The sequence below is a fragment of the Apodemus sylvaticus genome, chromosome 7, assembly GCF_947179515.1.
Source record: "Apodemus sylvaticus chromosome 7, mApoSyl1.1, whole genome shotgun sequence".
In the NCBI taxonomy this organism is placed as follows: Eukaryota; Metazoa; Chordata; class Mammalia; order Rodentia; family Muridae; genus Apodemus; species Apodemus sylvaticus.
Genome location: NC_067478.1, coordinates 110,284,815 through 110,304,527, shown reverse-complemented (window position 1 = coordinate 110,304,527; position 19,713 = coordinate 110,284,815). Strand labels below are relative to the sequence as shown.

The 19,713-nt window shown below is 42.2% G+C and overlaps 1 protein-coding gene across 4 annotated transcripts in view; it reads left to right on the top strand.

Annotated features, from left to right (window-relative positions):
* The window catches only part of Bbs9 (Bardet-Biedl syndrome 9), a 390,144-nt gene extending 370,649 nt beyond the window's left edge, over positions 1-19,495 (top strand). For all 4 annotated transcript variants that reach the window (XM_052188801.1, XM_052188800.1, XM_052188802.1 and 1 more), the window contains 2 exons: positions 18,708-18,815; positions 18,990-19,495. In XM_052188801.1, the coding sequence (XP_052044761.1) occupies positions 18,708-18,815; positions 18,990-19,021 (140 nt within the window). In that variant the 3' untranslated portion in view covers positions 19,022-19,495. The remainder of the gene's footprint in view (positions 1-18,707; positions 18,816-18,989) is intronic.
* Positions 19,496-19,713: the final 218 nt, after the last annotated feature.

The following is a 19,713-nucleotide window of genomic DNA, read 5'->3' as shown; positions in this document are numbered from 1 at the left end:
GAGCAGGCGGTCTTTTCCCGTGTATATCTTTGCCTCCTTTGTCAAAGGGTGTAACTTTATTGTTGTATTTCCACATCTGTTCTATTCTATTGGTCTACCTGTCTGTGTTTACGTCAGTACCTGGTGGTCTTCATCCCTACAGCTGTGTAGTGTAATTTGAGGTTGGGTGATGTAATACCTCTAAGCAGCATTCTTACTCCTTGGGGTGCTTTACCTTTTTATAGTCTTCTGTGGTTCCATATGAATTACTGAGAGTCCTCAAAAAAGGTTAAAGATTAAAAAACAGAGCCACCATGTGCCCTAGCTCATTCACGCCTGAGCATATATGCCCAGAGAACTCCATATCCTACCACAGAGATATTTGCACCTTCATGTGTTTATTGTTGGTTCATTTGTCACAGCAAGGAAATGGAACCAACTTAGTTGTCCATCGAAAGATGATTGTATGATGTCGGTCTGGGACATCATGTATAACATGAAATATACATCATGTATAACGTATAACATGTATAACATAACTTTATAATTTTAAAGAAATTTAATCACAAAATTCACAAGAAAATAGGTGGATTTAGACACTGTAATATTAAACAAGGTTGCCCAATCTCAGGGAAAAAATCATGAATCCTAGTCATTCATATATACATATACATAGACATAGACACAGACACAGACACATACATATACATATATACATACACATACACATATACATATACATAGATGGATAGATAAGCATTTGTACACATGGGTCCAGTATACCATGAAGAGAGGAGAACAATACAGGCTTAGAGAAGAAAGGCTAAATGGTGATAGTAGATGCAGGAATCATGAAAGAATTATAAAGATAATTATTCCTGTAGTGTTTAACTCTGTTGTGGAATTTTCAAGGTTTCTTTCTTTTTTATGTGTGTGGTGGATAAGTATGTAAAAATGTAAACTGTAAAATCCAATTCGAAAGTGGATATGGTGGCACACATCCTTAACCCCAGAGTGTGGGATCAACCCCAAGCTGATCTTTATGAGGCCATCTTGGTCTGCAGAGTGAGTTCCGGGCTACCCAGGGGCCCCATAGTGAAATCCTGTCAAGGAAAAGAAAAGAGAAGAGGAGAGAGGAGAGGAGAGGACAGGAGAGGAGAGGACAGGAGAAAAGGGGAGGGGAAGGGAGGGGAGGGGAGGGAAGATAAAAGAAAAAAAGAAAAAAGAAAAGAAAAAATAAATTAGATGTAGAGTCCCACAGCTTCAGCATGGATGTTCTAACTTATAGAAGCTCACTGGGATATTTGTACACGTTGAGACAGGCTAGTTTCACAAATATTTTATTGTTTTTGATTTTGTTTTTTCAAGGTCTTTTAAATCCATGGTTCTCATCCTGTGGATCACAACCCTTCTCAGGGGTCACATATCAGATATTTACACTGTGATTCATAACAGTAGCAAAATCACAGCTATAGAGTAACAACAAAAATAATTTTATGATTGGGGTCACCATAGGATGAGGAACTGTATTAAGGATCCCTGCATCAGGGAGGTTGTGAACCACTGTTTTAATAAAGGTTTAATTAGGAAAAAAAGAAATTATTAAGTGTCCACTCTTTGCACAAAAGAGAAAAATTCAGCCCCGTTGCTCTGTGATCTCCTTCCTGCCTGTGGGAAGTTTGTTTGTTTCTTATATGGACTGCAGAGACAAACGTGGGAAGAATCATCTATACGACCACACTACCTTTTACTGGTTTTAGAAAAAAATGTCAGGTTTCTAAGTCTTTCAGAGATGAGGTGTAAACTGAATGCTTCTTTGTTAAGAGTTACTTCTCAGAGTACTGGTAAGTGGTTGCCACCAAATCCTTCATTAATAATCCCTTCCTTTTCCAGAAGGACTTGCCAACACCCATAAAGTATTCACTGGGAGAATTAAAGTCATATAAAAATAATTGGTGTTTGCTTCCTTCGAGGCATACATTTAGACGCACTGCTCTGCTCCTGCGCTCCCTGGCTGCCTCCTATGCTTAGTAAAACTAGGTCAGCAGACTTCCTCTCCCAAGGTTCATCTGCTGGCCAGTTCAGTTTCCCATGAGAAGGCAAACCCAACACTGTTTCGCTTTTCCATCTTCACGCCGCCTCCATTTATTTTGTAGTATCTTATGGGCTTGTGTTTCCCCATGGTCAGAACACTGCCTGTAAATAGAAAGTGACAAATGCAGTTACATATCCTAGATCACTGCCGCCGCCACCATCACCATCACCGCCACCACCGCCACCACCATCATTATCACCACCATCAACATCATCATTGCCCTTTTAAAATCCCTGCTGTGATCTCAGAAAGAGTGGTCGTGTGACAGTATCACATTAGTAATTTCCCCCGAAAGGAATGTGATTAATTTCCATACTTTGTTGATAATTTTTCCACTGGCCACCAGGTCCTGTTGTAAGCAGTTTACCACCCGCCTACATACCTCGTCAATTTTTGTCTAAGTGGGTCTTAGAAGTCACAATCAATCCATGCTGGTCTCACGGCTTACTGTTTAATGTGCAGCTGGCTAGAACGGAAATGGCTGACATCAGCTGGGGCTAATGCTGAAAATAATGGCTGACATTTATTGGTGGGCTTAGGCTGTACTGAGCACTCTGACAAATCCATACAAGCCTTAATTTAGCCCCATCTCTCAGAAAGGAAATGCTGTATTTTCTGCACGGGAAAAAAAAGCTACACATAATGGTTCATGCCTGTTGTCCCAGCACTTAGGAAGCGGACGCTAGAAGATCAAGAGTTCAAGGCCAGCCCAAGATACATATTAAAACACTGAATCAAACACATACACACACATGCACCGCATGCATACATATATATGTAATACACACACATACATACACCTGTGTGTATGTGTGTGCTGTATGCATACATACATGCGTGTGTGCTTTCCTACACCAGGAAAGCGAGACTGGGGTTCACAGCCTTCCATCCTGTGTATGCTTCCTTATTCTGCACAGCACGTTGTTTAAGAAGTATCCTGATCACTAGGTAATGCAGGTGCCCCAGATACGTCCTGGTTGTTTGTTGTGTTTCCTCGTTGTGTGTGCAGTGGTCCCTCTCCAGCAAGATTTCTTCTCAATTCCCTTAAACTGATCATGGGACAGTGGCCCATCTGAACTCTTATTTTCATAATCACCTCCTAGGCTCTGCCATTATTTAAGAAAAAAAAAAAACTGATCTAGCTTGTGGCTTTTAATTGGGTCATGAAAAGCCCCTGAAGATACGGACTGGCTGCTAGGGTCCCTCGCTGTAAGAAGAGCCGTGAGGAGCACAGCTCTTCCTGCGTGGGGTCCAGCTACGGCAGGGCTGTGCCTCCACTCATCCAGATTCCAGAAACTGCTATTGCAGAATTACTGGCTCCCTCTCTTCCTCAAACACAGCCACGTTTTGCTTGTGCGTGTGTACCGTGAGAGAGTGCTGCGCTCCAAAGAGTGAGGTAGGAAAATATTTTAAATGGAAATGTCATAGTTATGCCTGTTTTCCAGTTGCACATTGAATTTCCTTAAGATTTGAAAATAAAATGGATATCACAACTGCGTTCATTTTGAATGAGAAAACACTTTGCTTATCAGTATAGAAGGATGTAGTTAAAGGACAGAAAAATATTACGTGCCGTGGCAGAGTGTTGCACATATTGATCAGGTGACACAGGAAGTGGATATTGCCTTTCTCCTCTCTCTCACCCTTTCACAATGACCAGGCAATGTGACCCATCTGGATGCTCGAATGGCCTCCCCAACATGTGTGAAAACATTGTGATTGGAGATGGTAACAAAATAGTGAGGAGCTTTTTCAAAGTTTCCATGTTTATGTTCTTACTGGGTGTGTTCCTCTCCAAGTGCTACAGGTTAAGAACTTAATGTGTTAGAAAAACAGATGTAATGCACCCAAGTGAGAGTACTCGTTTCCTTGAACCAGCAGAACTCCGAGTCCCGAAGTGATGAGTTTACGGTACTTGCTGTATGAGAGTTCTGCAGTCCCTGTGTCTTTCCCTTGAGTTTCATTGTTTCAGAACTGATTAACAATCTACGCAACCAGTCAACCATGCTGCTACCTATATAGCCTGTATACAGCAGGGTGCCATAGTGTACCCATACAGTGTAGAGATAATTTTGCCAACAATTAATTGGGGAAACTTGCTTTATGAAGCCCTGTTTACAGACTGACATCTGGAGAAATTCTTAGCCTGGATTCCTTCCAATCTGTAGGATTTATAGACTGTGCTTGGTTTTTTTTTTTTTTTTTTCAAGTAAGGCTTCTTTTTTTTTTCCTTTGTACACTCTGTTTACACAATCATCAATGGATGGAAATAGCTGAATAGCTGTGTTCCTGCAATTTCTTAATGCTTTCCACCAAGCAGGCCTATATTCTAACCAGAGGTCCAGCTACAACACTTGGGCTCCTAATGTTATTGAAGTTGTGGAATATCTTAATGCCAGGAGCACCCTGCTCTCTTAAATCCAGACTCTCTGACTGGAGCCTGTATACCCTGAGGGACTGAGTGTTCAGCCTTTATGGGGGTTTTAAAACTTGTTGAGACACATGCTAGACCTCTTAAAATATAGTAGGCTCCCTTTTATTCACACGCTTGGTCTCCGTTGTGAGGTGTGAAATGGAAATATTTTTAAGCATTGGGTACATGCATAGTCTTGAATGTGTTTTAAGTTCTCACTGTGTGGGGGGATCAAAGTTGGTTATTAAGCAACAGAATGGAGCTGCACACATTCCACAGGACTTTATACAGGACGCACTCACCAGTGACCCTCCCATGCCTCTCGATGGCTAATGATGATTTTTCTCCATAGCTTACAGCTGGGCTATTTCCAATATCATCCATGTGGTTTCTCCAATGACAGAAAGAAAGCAAAGTTGTAGAGTGAATTCACAGGGAACAGAGAAGTAAAATAGCAACGTTGGGTTGGAACCCCCAGACTGCCCAGAAGGACATGCCATTTCTGCCTTGCTGAATTTTGAAGCTGTATAATGATGCCAGGTTAATGTTCCCGCATTATACACAGATGTGGGTAATGTGAGAATGGAGGTGAGAGATTGGTATATGTCCTCCGGTAACAGTATTGGTCTGGACATGGTGGTATATGCCTGCAACCCTAGCACCTAGAAGATTGAGGCAGGAGGATTGAGAGTTCAAGGCCACCCTGGGTAACAAAGTGAGCTCCTATCTCAAAAGTAAAAAACAAAGTAGGAACCATGTTATGTGATGGTAACTTGAGTACCCATGTGTGGTGGAAAAGCATGAAGGAGGAGAATGAGTGCACACCCCAGGACATGGTCTCTCAGACAAGCTTGGACAAGGTCTCTGCCTATTGCCCTTATTAAGCTCACTGAAGGTGAGGTGTGTGAAGCTTTTCTGGAAAGCAGCTTCAATGAACAGCTTTGAAAACCCAAATTCACATGGTAATGGCTTCCCAAATTGGCCTGGGAACAGAACAAGCACATACATGCACAGGCACACATGCATGCATACATGTGTTCATGGGCCAAAAACATTCCAATAATCAGTGTTACGAGTCCTGATGTGCTCTTAAGGCAGTGCTGAGTCCCAGTAAGGGGCAGACTGGGCCCCTGGGTGTGCAGTGCGGGCTGGAGGAGGACTATCGGAGGAGAGTTAGTCAGGACCCCTCGCACTTTCTCTCAGAGCCCTCTGCCCGGCCTGTATCGCACCCTTGTTACGCTCTTGTCCGTGTTAATGCACACTTGTCTCTACTGGCTCTCTATTCTGGTTTAAATCTCCTAACCCTCATCTATTTTATGTTTTAATATTTTGTCACCCATCCCTTCAGAACGTCACCTTGGTTGGGAAGCATATACTGTGAAAAATGAAATCCCTCGCTGATTTTCCTTTCCTCGTCTCCCTGCCCATCCTCCATCCACCTCTCCTCCTTACTACCCTGTCTCTCAGTCTCCTGTTTTGCTAAAATATTTCTAAATGCTCAAACTAAGCTACTCTTCAAGCATAAAGCAGGAGACATTTGTATATACTTTTCCCTCTGGCTAGGAAAATCATATTTGTTTTGATTTAACTAGTAAAACGATCAAGCAGAGAACTATCAGCAAAGCCTGTCTGTATACAGAAGTTGCCCCGTCCCGAGATCTGCAGTGGCCATGAAAATGTGAAGTAATGACTCACAGAGTGGAGGGCGTGGGTGCAGATGAGATGCTAACTCAGTTACAACCTCAGTTTTTCCTGACAGTTTCATGATTCTGAAGTTTATTCTCCGCATGCTCTTTTTTTCTTTGATTAAGTTAAAATTAACATTCCCCCTTTCACTTCTGGGAAGCCCTTTGCAGCTTCTGTGTGTCATATCCAAGTGACAGAGTCACTCTGCTTGAGCTTGAGGTCCCCATCAAGAGTAGTCAGTGTTACTGGAACCGAAAACATTACACTACTGCTGTGGTTGATCTTATAATGAAGATGAGTCCCTAGGGCCTGACAGGGCAGTCAGAAACAAACATGGCTGCCACCAGAATGCACTGGACACAAGGATGGGTCACAGACTGAGCCGGAAGAGGCGGGTTAGATTTGGGTGTTACAGGATTTCATTGTGCTATCCATACCTATGCACAACTGAAATGTTTTTACTTGAAATTTCCCATTTAATATCTTTGGATTGTGGTTGATCATGTACAACTAAAGCAATAGAGTGTGAGACTGCGGATGGGGGTCACCACAGTGCATGAGCGTGCAGGTATTTACATGTAGAAGGGGGAGAGAAGATGGAGAGGGAAAGAAGAGGAAAAAAGAAGTGAAGGAAAGACGATCACATTTTAAAGTGAATGTCCTCGGAGAGAGTCCCTGAGGGAAGCGCTTCCCATTTAACAGTGTGGTTCTTGGCATTCCTCCCCCATAAATTATAAAACTATAAAGTAAAGTTTGAATAACATAAAGTTAACATTAAAAAAAAGACCCATACTTTCTTAATCAAGTATATCCTAATCAAAAGAAGAGAGTTCCCTGGAATGTATTTTCGAGGTTTCTTCTGTTTAACTCTTAGTGGCAGTCTAAGCTGTGAGAGCTAGAGCTTGGTTGTCAGGTGGAGAGAGGGGTCTGTGGCCACATGAGAGTCTTTGTGATTATCTACCTGTTTGGTTTTTCTTAAACACTTGAAGGAGGAGGAGGAAACGATTCTCCCCTCGCCCTCCAATTCAGAGTCTTTAAATACATCCCAGGAAGAGGTTGGCAGCCCTCTTTTTTTTCTGTGTTGTTCATTAGAAGGGACACATACCTGGGGTCGCCTGTCCCGTCCTACTGGTAGCAAAGATGGCGGCTGCCGACCTCTCTGCAGGGCACAGTACCCACGCCTGGCTGGCACACAGATGAACTGTTGCTCTGCTACATCCGATAGAGAGCTAATATCCAATATATACAAAGAACTCAAGAAGATAGAGCCCAGGGAACCAAATAACCCTTATAAAAAATGTGGTCCAGATCTAAACAAAGAATTTTCACCTGAAGAAATTCAGATGGCCTGGAAGCACCTTAAGAAATGTTCAACATCCAATGGAAAAAAGATAGCCTTTTCAACAAATGGTGCTGGTTCAACTGGAGGTCAGCATGCAGAAGAATGGGAACTGATCCATCCTTGTCTCCTTGTACTAAGCTCAAATCTGAAGCTAATAGAGAGAAACTGGGGAAGACCCTTGAGGACATCAGGACAGGGAGAAAGTTTCTGAACAGAACACCAATAGCGTATGCTCTAAGATCAAGAATTGACAAATGGGACCTCATAAAATTACAAAGTTTCTGTAAGGCAAAGGACACCATCAAAAGGACAAATCTGCAACCAACAAATTGGGAAAAGATCTTCACCAATCCTACATCAGATAGAGGGCTAATATCGAATATATATAAAGAACTCAAGAAGTTAGACTCCAGAAAACCAAACAACCCTATTAAAAAATGGGGTACAGAGTTAAAGAATTCCCACCTGAAGAACTTCGGATGGCGGAGAAGCATCTTAAAAAATGCTCAACTTCATTAGTCATTAGGGAAATGCAAATCAAAACAACCCTGAGATTTCACCTTACACCAGTCAGAATGGCTAAGATTAAAAATTCAGGAGATAGCAGGTGTTGGCAAGGATGTGGAGAAAGAGGAACACTCCTCCACTGCTGGTGGGGTTGCAAATTGGTACAACCACTCTGGAAATCAGTCTGGCGGTTCCTCAGAAAACTGGGCACCTCACTTCCAGAAGATCCTGCTATACGACTCTTGGGCATATATCCAGAGGATTCCCCAGCATGTAATAGGGATACATGCTCTACTATGTTCATAGCAGCCCTATTTATAATTGCCAGAAGCTGGAACGAACCCAGGTATCCCTCAATAGAAAAGAGTGGATGCAAAAAATGTGGTATATCTACACAATGGAGTACTATTCAGCCATTAGAAACAATGAATTCATGAAATTCTTAGGCAAATGGATGGAGCTAGAGAACATCATACTGAGGTAACCCTGACTCAAAAGGTGAATCATGGTATGCACTCACTAATAAGTGGATATTAACCTAGAAAACTGGAATACCCAAAACGTAATCCACACATCAAGTGAGGTACAAGAAGAAAGGAGGAGTGGCCCCTTGTTCTGGAAAGACTCAGTGAAGCAGTATTCGGCAAAACCAGAACGGGGAAGTGGAAAGGGGTGGGTGGGAGAACAGGGGGAGGGAAGTGGGCTTATGGGACTTTCGGGGAGTGGGGGGCTAGAAAAGGGGAAATAATTTGAAATGTAAATAAAAAATATATCGAATAAAAAAAAAAAGAAATGTTCAACATAATTAGTCATTAGGGAAATGCAAATCAAAACAACTCTGAGATCTCACCTCATACCAGTCAGAATGGCTAAGGTTAAAAATTCAGGAGATAGCAGGTATTGGTGAGGATGTAGAGAAAGAGGAACACTCCTCCACTGCTGGTGAGATTGCAAGGTGGTACAACCAGTATGGAAATCAGTCTGGCGGTTCCTCAGAAAACTGGACATGACACTTCCGGAGGACTCTGCTATACCTCTCCTGGGCATATACCCAGAGGATTCCCCAGCATGCAATAAGGACACATGTTCCATTATGTTCATAGCAGCCTTATTTATAATAGCCAGAAGCTGGAAAGAACCCAGATGTCCCTCAATGGAGGAATGGATACAGAAAATGTAGTATATTTACACAATGGAATACTACTCAGCAATCAAAACCAATAAATTCATGAAATGTTTAGGCAAATGATTGGAACTGGAAAATATCCTAAGTGAGGTAACCCAATCATAAAAGAATACACATGGAATGCAATCACTGATAAGTGGATATTAATTAACCCAGAAGCCCTGAATACCCAAGGCACAATTAGCATAACAAATGACTCCCATGTAGAAGTATGGAGAGGGTCCTGATCCTGGAAAGGATTGATCTAGCATTGTAAGTAGGGGAGTGCCAGGACAGAGAAAAAGGAGGGAGGTGATTGGAGAATGGGTGGAGAGAAGAAGGCTTATGGGACGTATGGGGAGGGGGGGAGCAGGAAAGGGGAAATCATTTGGAATATAAACAAAGAATATAGAAAATTAAAAAAAAAGAAAAAAAAAAAAAGAATGGATACATACAGGTGGGTCCAGTCCTGGAAAGGAGGTGTCCCTTTGAAAGCTCTGGTGACACCGGCTACCCTCCTGGAGCGTCTTTCTTGGGGTCTCCTAAAGTGACGTTGCTAGAACTTAAAACCAAAGTTCTTTGACTCTGCAAAGTATGCAGAGAAAATTAATAATAATAATAATAATAATAATAATAATAATAATAATAATAATGTAGAGATAAAGAAAGTGCTGTGTGCTGAAGAGGGTGCTGGGGGAGCCTGGCCTGGGGGATCCACCAGTCTTCCATGATCAGTGCCTGTCCAGGGTGGTGCTGAGTCCGCTCCCTGATGCAGACCTTTATTCTGCACCTCCTGCCACTCTGTGGCCTCTCCCTTCACTACCTATTTGGTTTTACCTTTGAAAGCAGAAGAAACACCCAGAGGCCATGTTAATATAGCAAGCTTATTAAAGAACTCACCCTTAGTATTTCCACAGTCTCAACATAAGGAAGAGACCAGACGAAACGCCCGTAGAAAGGCAGATAGGCTGGAGGTAGAATCAAGTGTTAGAAGTAGGTGGGTAATGGAGGGAGAGAGACAGCAGGTTGAGCATGAATGCAGTGGAGAAGCCAGTCGCCTGGATTACCGCATGACAGTCTAGCCAATCAATAGGCCTCAAAATCATCAAGGCCATCAAAACAGGAAAACCTGGAAAGCTAAGGAGAGCCAAGATGGCAGAACCACCAATGTCATTGGCATTTTGGACATAATATAGAACTGAAGGAAATATTAATAAAGCATGGACTTTTGTCAATGGGAATACACAGGCATTAGCTCATTACTATAAAACCACACCACACTAATAAGAGACTCTGGGAGATTACAAAGGATGAACAACTACTGAATCTCTGTATATAGCTAAAACTATTGCAAAAAAAAGTCTATTAAGAGAAGTTTGTGCTGTATATATATACAACAGCATGGTTGGTCTCCCAGGAGTGTGGACACAGGCTTACAGGCCCACGGGAGGGACAAGCTCCAGTCAGAAACAGCAAGACCAACTACCACCAGAGATAACAAGATGGTAAAAGGCAAGCACAAGAACCCTACCAACATAAACCAAAGCTACTTGGCAACATCAGAACCCAGTTCTCCATCCACAGCAACTCCTGGATACCCCAACACACCAGAAAAGCAAGAGTTGGATTTAAAATCACATCTCATGATGATAATAGAGGACTTTAAGAAGAACATAAATAACTCTCTTAAAGAAATGCAGGAGAACACAGGTAAACAGGTAGACGCTCTTAAAGAATTACAGGAAAACACAACCAAACAGATGAAGAAACTGAATAAAACCATCCAGGATCTAAAAATGGAAGTTGAAACAATAAAGAAATTACAAAAGGGGGCAACATTGAAGATAGAAAACCTAGGAAAGAAATGAGGAGTCATGGATGCAAGCATCAACAACAGAACAAGAGAAAGAAGAGAGAATCTCAGGTGCAGAAGATACCATGGAAAACATTGACACAGCAGCAAAAGAAAATGCAAAACAACCAGGAAATCCAGGACAGACTGAGAAGACCAAACCTAAGGATATTAGGTATAGAAGAGAGTGAAGTTTCCCAACTTAATGTTAACTTGCTCAAGGAAGAAATAAAAGAAATTAAAGACTTTTTAGAATTTAATAAAAATGAAGCCACAACATACCCAAACCTATGGGACACAATGAAAGCTGTCCTAAGAGGAAAACTCATAGCTCTGAGTGCCTGCAAAAAGAAACTGGAGAGAACATAAAGTAGCAGTTTGCAGCACATGTGAAAGCTATAGAACAAAAAGAAGCAAATACACCCAAGAGGAGTAGATGGCAGGAAATAATCAAACTCAGGGCTGAAATCAACCAAGTAGAAACAAAAAGAACTATATATAGAATCAACCAAACCAGAAGCTGGTTCTTTGAGAAAATCAAAAAGATAGCTAAACCCTTAGCCAGGGTTAAAAACCTAACCAGGGGGCACAGAGACAGTATCCAAATTAACAAAATCAGAAATGAAATGAAAAGGGAGACATAACAGAAACTGAAGAAACCCAAAAAATCATCAGATCCTACTACAAAAGCCTTTATTCAACAAAACTGGAAAATCTGGATGAAATGGACAATTTCTTAGACAGATACCAGCTACCAAAGTTATATCAGAATCAGATAAATGATCTAAACAGCCCCTTAACCCCTAATGAAATAGAAGCAGTCATCAATAGTCTCCCAATCAAGAAAAGCCCAGGACCAGGTGGGTTTAGTGCAGAATTCTATCAGACCTTCAAAGAAGACCTAATACCAATACTCTCCAAACTATAGTACAAAATAGAAACAGAAGGACCCCTACCCAGTATGTTCTATGAAGCCACAATTACTCTGATACCTAAACCACACAAAGACCATACAAAGAAGGAGAACTTTGGACCAATCTCCTTTGTGAATATCATTGCAAAAAAAAAAAAAAAAACAATAAATCCAAAAACACATCAAAATGCTCATCCATCATGATTAAGTAGGCTGTATCCCAGGAAATCCGTCAATATAGTCCACTACATAAACAAACTAAAAAAAAAACAAAAAAAAAAAAACAAAAAAAACCCTAATGATCATCTCATTAGATGCTGAAAAAGCATTTGACAAAATCCAATACCCCATCATGATAAAAGTCTTGGAAAGATCAGGAATTTAAGGCCCATACCTAAACATATTAAAAGCAATATACAGCAAACCAGTAGCCAACATCAAACTAAATGAAGGGAAACTCTGAAGCAATCCCACTGAAATCAGGGACTAGACAAGGCTGTCCACTTTCTCCATACCTATCCAATATAGCACTCGAAGCCCTAGCCAGGGCAATTAGACAACAAAAAGAAGTCAAAGGGATACAAGTTGGAAAGGAAATCAAAATATCATTATTTGCAGATGATATGATAGTATACTTATTGGACCCCAAAAATTCTACCAGAGAACTCCTAAACCTGATAAACAACTTCAGCAAAGTGGCTGGATATAAAATTAACTCAAAAAAAAAAGTGGCCTTACTCTACTCAAAGGATAAATAGGCTGAGAAAGAAATTAGAGAAACAACTCCCTTCACAATAGTCACAAATAATATAAAATACCTTGGTGTGACTCTAAAAAGTGAAAGATCTTTATGACAAGAACTTCAAGTCTGATGAAAGAAATGGAAGATCTCAGAAGATGAAATGATCTCCCATCCTCATGGAGTGGCAGGATTAATATAATAAAAATGGCCATCGTGCCAGAAGCAATCTACAGATTCAATGCAATCCTTATCAAAATTCCAACTCAGTTCTTCATAGAGATAGAGCAATTTACAAATTTACCTGGAATAACAAAAAAAACCCCAGAATAGTGAAAACTGTTCTCAACAATAAAAGAACTTCTTGTTCTTATTCTCTGACCTCAAGCTGTACTACAGAGCAATTGTGATATTAAAAACAAAACAAAACAAAAAAACAAAAAAACCCCTGCATTGTATTGGTACAGTGATAGGCAAGTAGATCGATGGAATAGAATTAAAGACCCAGAAGTGAACCCACACACCTGTGGTCACTTGATCTTTGACAAAGGAGCTGAAAACATCCAGTGGAAAAAAGACAGCATTTTCAACAAATGGTGCTGGGTCAACTGGCAGTCAACATGTAGAAGAATGCAAATTGATCCATTCTTATCTCCTTGTACAAAGCTTAAGACCACGTGGATCAAGGGCCTCTTCTATTAGTTTCAGGTGTCAGAAACTAATAGAAAAGAGAGTGGGGAAGACCCTCGAGCACATGGGCACAGGGGAAAAGTTCCTGAACAGAACTCCAATAGCTTATGCTCTAAGATAAAGCATTGACAAATGAGACCTCATAAAATTACAAAGCTTCTGTAGGGCAAAGGACACTGTCAATAGGACAATAGCCAGCACAGGGGAATACCAGGACCGGGAAGTGGGAGTGGGTGGGTTGGTGAGCAGGGGGAGGGGGTAGAATAGGGTGTTTTCAGAGGGGAAACCAGGAAACGGGATAACATTTGAAATGTAAATAAAGAAAATAACAATAATAATAATAATAATAATAATAGAAAGTAGACGTGGATCTCCCATCACTGTGGAAGGCACAGTGGAAGCAAAACTTGGATGCCTGCATTGGTGAGGGAGAGATTTTCTGAACGCTGTGGCAACTTGGAAGTAGGATGTGTGTGAAGAGGGTATGGATGAGTGGGTGGGGCAGGAGGAGCCTGTGCTGTTGCCAGAAAGAGTCACTGTCTGCTGGGGTCTGAGATGACTAAGACTGTGTGGTACGTTCTAGTGTTCTGTCATTAATGTCCCAATTCTCTACATCCTGTTAATTATGGCCGACCATGTCTTGTAAGTGGCACTGCTTACAGTGTAGCCAGACACTAGCATCTTGTTGCAGACTTTCTGTTGCCAAAAACTGAGAAAAAAAAAAAGATGTTGAAAATGTGTAGCACTTGACAAGGGACTTTGCAAATATTGACTCTAATTCTTAAAAACAAAAATTGGCATTATTTTTCCATTCATTTTCTAGTAATTTTTTAAGCATATTTTAAATTATGTTTTGAAAATGTGTTGGATTAAGCCAGGAGTGATGGCTTAAATCCAGAACTTAAGAGATAGAGGCAGAAGGAGGCAAATCTTTTGAGTTTGAGGCTAGCCTAGTCTACAAGGCAAATTCCAGGACAGCAAGGACAACATAGAGAAACTCTTGTCTCCAAAAAAAGATAACAAAACAAAATAAAACAAAAAACATTTTTAAAAGTATTGGTTTACGTAGGAAACTTGAAACGTTTTTGAGAAATGCTGATGCAGTTCAGAGTGGGGCTTCAGCTATATAGATTTTCTGTCTGACCTTTGGCAAATGACATAATCTCTCAATCTCACTTCATAAATTAAGATTTTCCAGCAAGGTTGGCAGCCCCTGCAATGTCAAGGCGGGATGCAAGAAATGTCAATTTCTTAAATAGCAAGATTTAGAAATTCAATCTTGTTGTTATTGCCTACCTGTTCCATCTTTGCCTCCTGCAAAGGCACATAAACAGGGCTCAAGAATAAGGGCACAGTGACTGCCCCAGCCTATAGCAGAGTCCAACTCCAGGACGCTGTGGTGGAGGCTGGCTCTCCTGTTGCTCAGTCCTTCCAGTGTCCCCTGTCCTGTCCTCCATGCTCTGGGACTTAGCCGGGGCTGTTGCTGCTTCTGGGCTGGTTACAACTGTGTCTTTCCTTCTGATCTTTGCCCCACCCCTGCCCTGAGTGTGGCTCTCAGATCAATCACCTCATTGAGCCTGGGTATGGAAAAACCAAAGCCAAAAAAGGAGATGACATATGATGGGGTCCATCCTGACAAACCTGCTGAAGTTGAAAATGTCATAAATGGATATTTAAGCTTCTCAACCTCCCAGGACTCAGAGATCAGCCACACAGTGCACTCTCTCTGACATTTTCTCTTGGGATAGGATGGGTGACTGGGATCTGGAGCTTTGCTGCTACTGCCGGACATCAAGACAGGACGATGCTGAATACCCCAGTCTGGACAGAGAATAGAACTCAGGATTCTAAGTGGGGCTGACAAGATTGCTCAGCAAGTTACTTGATTCGTGATGAATCCATGAATCAAGCCTGACAACATGGACTCAACCCTTGGGACCCGCATGTTGGCCAGAGAAGACCAACACATGTTATTTGCCCTCTGACCTCCACATGTTGTTTGTCCTGGCACACACACTGCACCTCAGCATACACATAAAATAAATAGGTTTATGACTATAAAAAATCTATATATAGTTTCTGCTGAATACTCATTGATATTTTTTTGTGTGTGTCATCATAAGTTGATGTCTTTATTTCTGAGTTCCTGCTGGTTAAACCTGATTTCAGATTTCCTTCACTGAAGAAGGTAAAAACATGGCCTGAGGGTTGGAGGTAGGGTGGATAAAATGATCTGAGGAAACTTTGGACAAGAGATGATCATGATTGGAGAATCATCAGAAAAGGACAAATTACTACTGATGTAGTTAACATCAGTTAACAGTGGTGTGAGAAGGAGCTCTTTTCAGCTGGGTTGTTTGATGATAGAGTGAATTAGCATTAGAATGTGATAACATTGCGCAGAGTACCAAACGCACAGTAGGTCCACAGGATTGGTAAGTCCTACCCTCCTGGAGTTCCTTGCCTGGCCACGCACGTCAGGCATCTCTAATTCCTGCTGAACCTGCCAGTTTGTTAGCGCCTGTCACTCAGGCTGTTTGTGTCTGGATGATTCCAGCCAGCTGTGGAATTTTTTTTCCTTTCTCGTATGGAATGGGCTCTAAGCCAAGGGTATGTCAGTTGGTGTCTATGGGGCCCATGCTTCGCTTCCATGGATGAGTTTCAGAGGGTCTTTAGTTTGAAAGTTTTATGTCTTATTTTCTCCTTTTATTGCTTACTTTAATATCTTAACAAATATGTATACAGAATCTCCTAGCAAAAATCTCACCAGATAAACTCATCTGTCTTTTGCAGCATTGGGGTTAAATTTGGTATGGGATTTGGTCTTGGGATTATGATTTGTAACCAGATCCTAGGTGTTCCTTCTGGTGCTGGTAGGGTGGTTAGATGGCCTCACTTACACTGGTGAGACGGGGAGGGTGTCAGAGTTTCTGTGTTTACCTTACCTTGCCAATAAGCGTCACTGCGCCTGCCGTTTTCCTTTTACAAGTTATCTGGTCTGCAGAATCAGCTGCCCCATGTGGAATCCTAATCACTACAGATGTTGCCATGCCCCAGCAGCCGGGTCTCCATCTTGACCTCTGCATGTCCACCTCCATTAACTGGGATGAGCAACTGCATACCAGGATGACTGCCATCCCCTTTAGCAGCCAGACATGAAGCCCCTCGTTCTTGCAGATGAGTGGCCATTCTCACTTCAGAGTTCCATTTTGAAGGCTTGATTTTTATAACTACTTCCGGTATCAGTTAGTTTTGTGATAAAATAGGGCCCAAGGCAAGGAGGGATCCAGGACTTGGTTGGGTAGTCTGGCGACATGGAGGTACAAATGACCTATGTTGTTGGAACAAGTGACTGGTCAGCCCCTGCATGTGTCTGGTTAGAAAATGGGAAGTTCTAAGGGGTCAAGAGGAACTATACATAGTCACTGCCCATTTCAGCATCCTTGGGCACAGAAGTGATGTTGGTTGTTGTTTATCTGTAGCCCACTGACTTTCCCTTTTGTTCCCATGTGACAAAGAGCTGGGATACTTCTGAAATCCTCAGCTATAGCCTTGCCTCATAGTAAGTGAGCCAGAAACCAAGGCGGGCAGTAACTCCTCCATGGAAACATGTGTCTCTCATGCACACAGCAGATATCGTGCAGTTTCCCACATACCAGGGGCGTGGCTCTGCCACATTCCTGCAACTTGCTTGTTTGTGGAGGTAGCTGTATCAGTGTCACTCCTGTGACCTGTCTCTCTTCTGACCTTGTCTGTCCTGGGGTGGAGAAGTCACTGATTTGTGTAGAGACTGGACTTTGCCTCTCTCTGTGGGGACAGTGATCCTTCAATGGGGAAGAAGTGTGACCAGCATGCCTGCTCTTCCTTGACACTGGTCTTACTCGTGCCCCTAAGCCCTGCTTAGTACTAACACTTGCTTTGCTTTCTCTACCTAAGTTAGACGAGTAAACAAGGAAGAAGGGCTATCCCATAGGCCCCTTCCAAAGGCCAACCAGTGCAGACATGTGTGACCTTGGCAATTTACTGAATCTCATGAGACCTATGTTTTTCTAGCTTTAACGTGAGGACAATATCTACTCCTGGCATGATGTACAGAGATTAACTGACAATGCATACAGAGCTTTTAAGTGCCTAGAAAGTGTATAATAATCATGGTTCCTGTCATTACTTAGCTTTGGAAAGAGACTAAAAATGAGCCTAGTTTTCCTCACAGGTGGAGCCTTGCTATTTGCAGACAGGACTAGGCCAGTTCAGCCCCACCCACTGACGGGAAATCCCAGGGTTCCCAGGGAACCTTTCATTTTATGAACTTGGAAACTCCTTTCTCTTCTGTTTCCCTCACCTATTTATTTCTCAGTGAAGATGCAGGGGTGTGGATGGCAAGGTGCCTTTTCCATCAGAGCTGGATTTCGCCTCTGCCCTCTCTTCTACAATGATGTGAAGGCAACTGTTTACGCTGTCTTCTCAAAATGTCATGAGCTTCATAAAACTTTTCACACATAAAACCAATGTTAAGCTTCGAGGCGTTGGACTCAGTGTGTGAAAGGACTCCAAATCACACTTCATTAAGGAGAAGAAAGGCTTCAGAAAAAAAAGTGTGTGTACAGTAAACACACACTGGTCCACTTTCAGGAAGCAGTAACAAAATGGACTATGTTGCCGATGATGTCAGGAAACACAAATGATTTTGAGTTTCCCATAGAAGATTTTGATGGATATGGTGAAATGGTGTATCCAGGCTTTGAAAAACAGCTCATCCCCAAATCACTTTCATATTGATGTGTCCCACAAGGCATTCCGTGGCTTTTCTGTTGCCTAATGAAGAAGGTGGGGGATGTCTGTCCTAGAAGGGGTGGGAACTCAAGGAGAGAATGAAGCCCAGAGAAGCCCCACTAGGGGCCAAAGAACCTCAGTCACCTTCCTCCACACAGGAGAGGCCACTCTCCCTCTTCCGGTGTGGACTCTGTATTTCATCATTTTTGATGGTCTGTATGGAAGAGAATTTCTGCAGAGAGGGTTCTATGCTATGGGTATTGTATTTGATATAGGTTTTGTTATTTCTGACCAAACAAGGAAATCTGAAAGCTAATGCTGTGGTCACTGCCACCAAATTCAAATCCTGAGACCATGTCTTCAATGACAATAATGCATCCCCAGGACTCTGACCACAAGAAGACATCTAAGAGAACTTTTCTGGTTCACTCTTGAAGATCACTGTCACACTGCATATTGTCGTTGTGCAGTGTACTTCCAAGCTGTGGTGACTGTGTGGGAAGGCAGGTTTTCTTAGCAATTGCTTAAAATACTGTTTATGTTTCTCTCTTAGGTGGCTGTACTCCTATCCCAGAGTCAGACCTAGAGGAAAGGTCACTAGACGACTCCACAGAGCTGTTTACCAACCATAAGCACCTCATGTCCGAGCCCCCTGTGCCTGGTAAGGGAATGGAATGTTGGAAGCAGTGACCCTGGTCCCCTTCTGCCATGCTGGAGAGCTGTTTGCAAAACAACTTTCTAACATCTAGGTCTTGGTAAGGGTGCCTGGGCCATTTTCTATTTCTGTCAATATTCAAATCTGTTTTTTTCTTCCCCTCTCTGTTTCTCCTTCCAGAAGTCTCAGCCCTCCAAGGAGTTTTGGAATAGTCTGGAGTAAAGCTAAGGAGTTGGGAGGAAGATGCCCGTTCTGAGGCTGATCCTGTGTAGACACTGTGCTCCCATCCCGGTGCTGTGCCGAGCTCATCCCTGGAGGAGACTGTGTGAAGAGGGATCAGAGCTGTTGGTTTCTAGGAGGGCTTGGGCTGTCACAGACAGGTCAGCTGAAAGACAAGATCTGTCTCTTCCTCCCAGGAAGACGGTTGCTACCTTTAGTCTCACACGCGCTGATAGTCAGGATTAGCAAGGTGACAGTTTGGGGACAGACTTTATAATACAGGGATCCACATGTAAAATAATTTCATAGCCCATTTTTCACAGGATTCTTATGTAGTAACTGTATCAAGTTTAATAAAGCATCGTATTGTCAAACAATAACTTGGACTGAATTGTGACAAAGGTTGTGTGTATGATTTCTCTCTATATATTTTTAAGAGAAATGAAAAGTTTTCTATTCCGCAGTAAGACTTGGATGTGGTTATTTCATAAGGAAAAGAAGCACTCAGAATTGTCACTGCATCTACTCTATTGGGCTGATGAGGAAGAGGGTGATTTCCTAGTGGGAATGAACACACAAAGTGTAATGTAAGGAAGCTGGTGTGTGAGGAAGCTGGTGTGTGAGGAAGCTGGTGTGTGAGGAAGCTGGTGTGTGAGGAAGCAGGTGTGTGAGGAAGCAGGTGTGT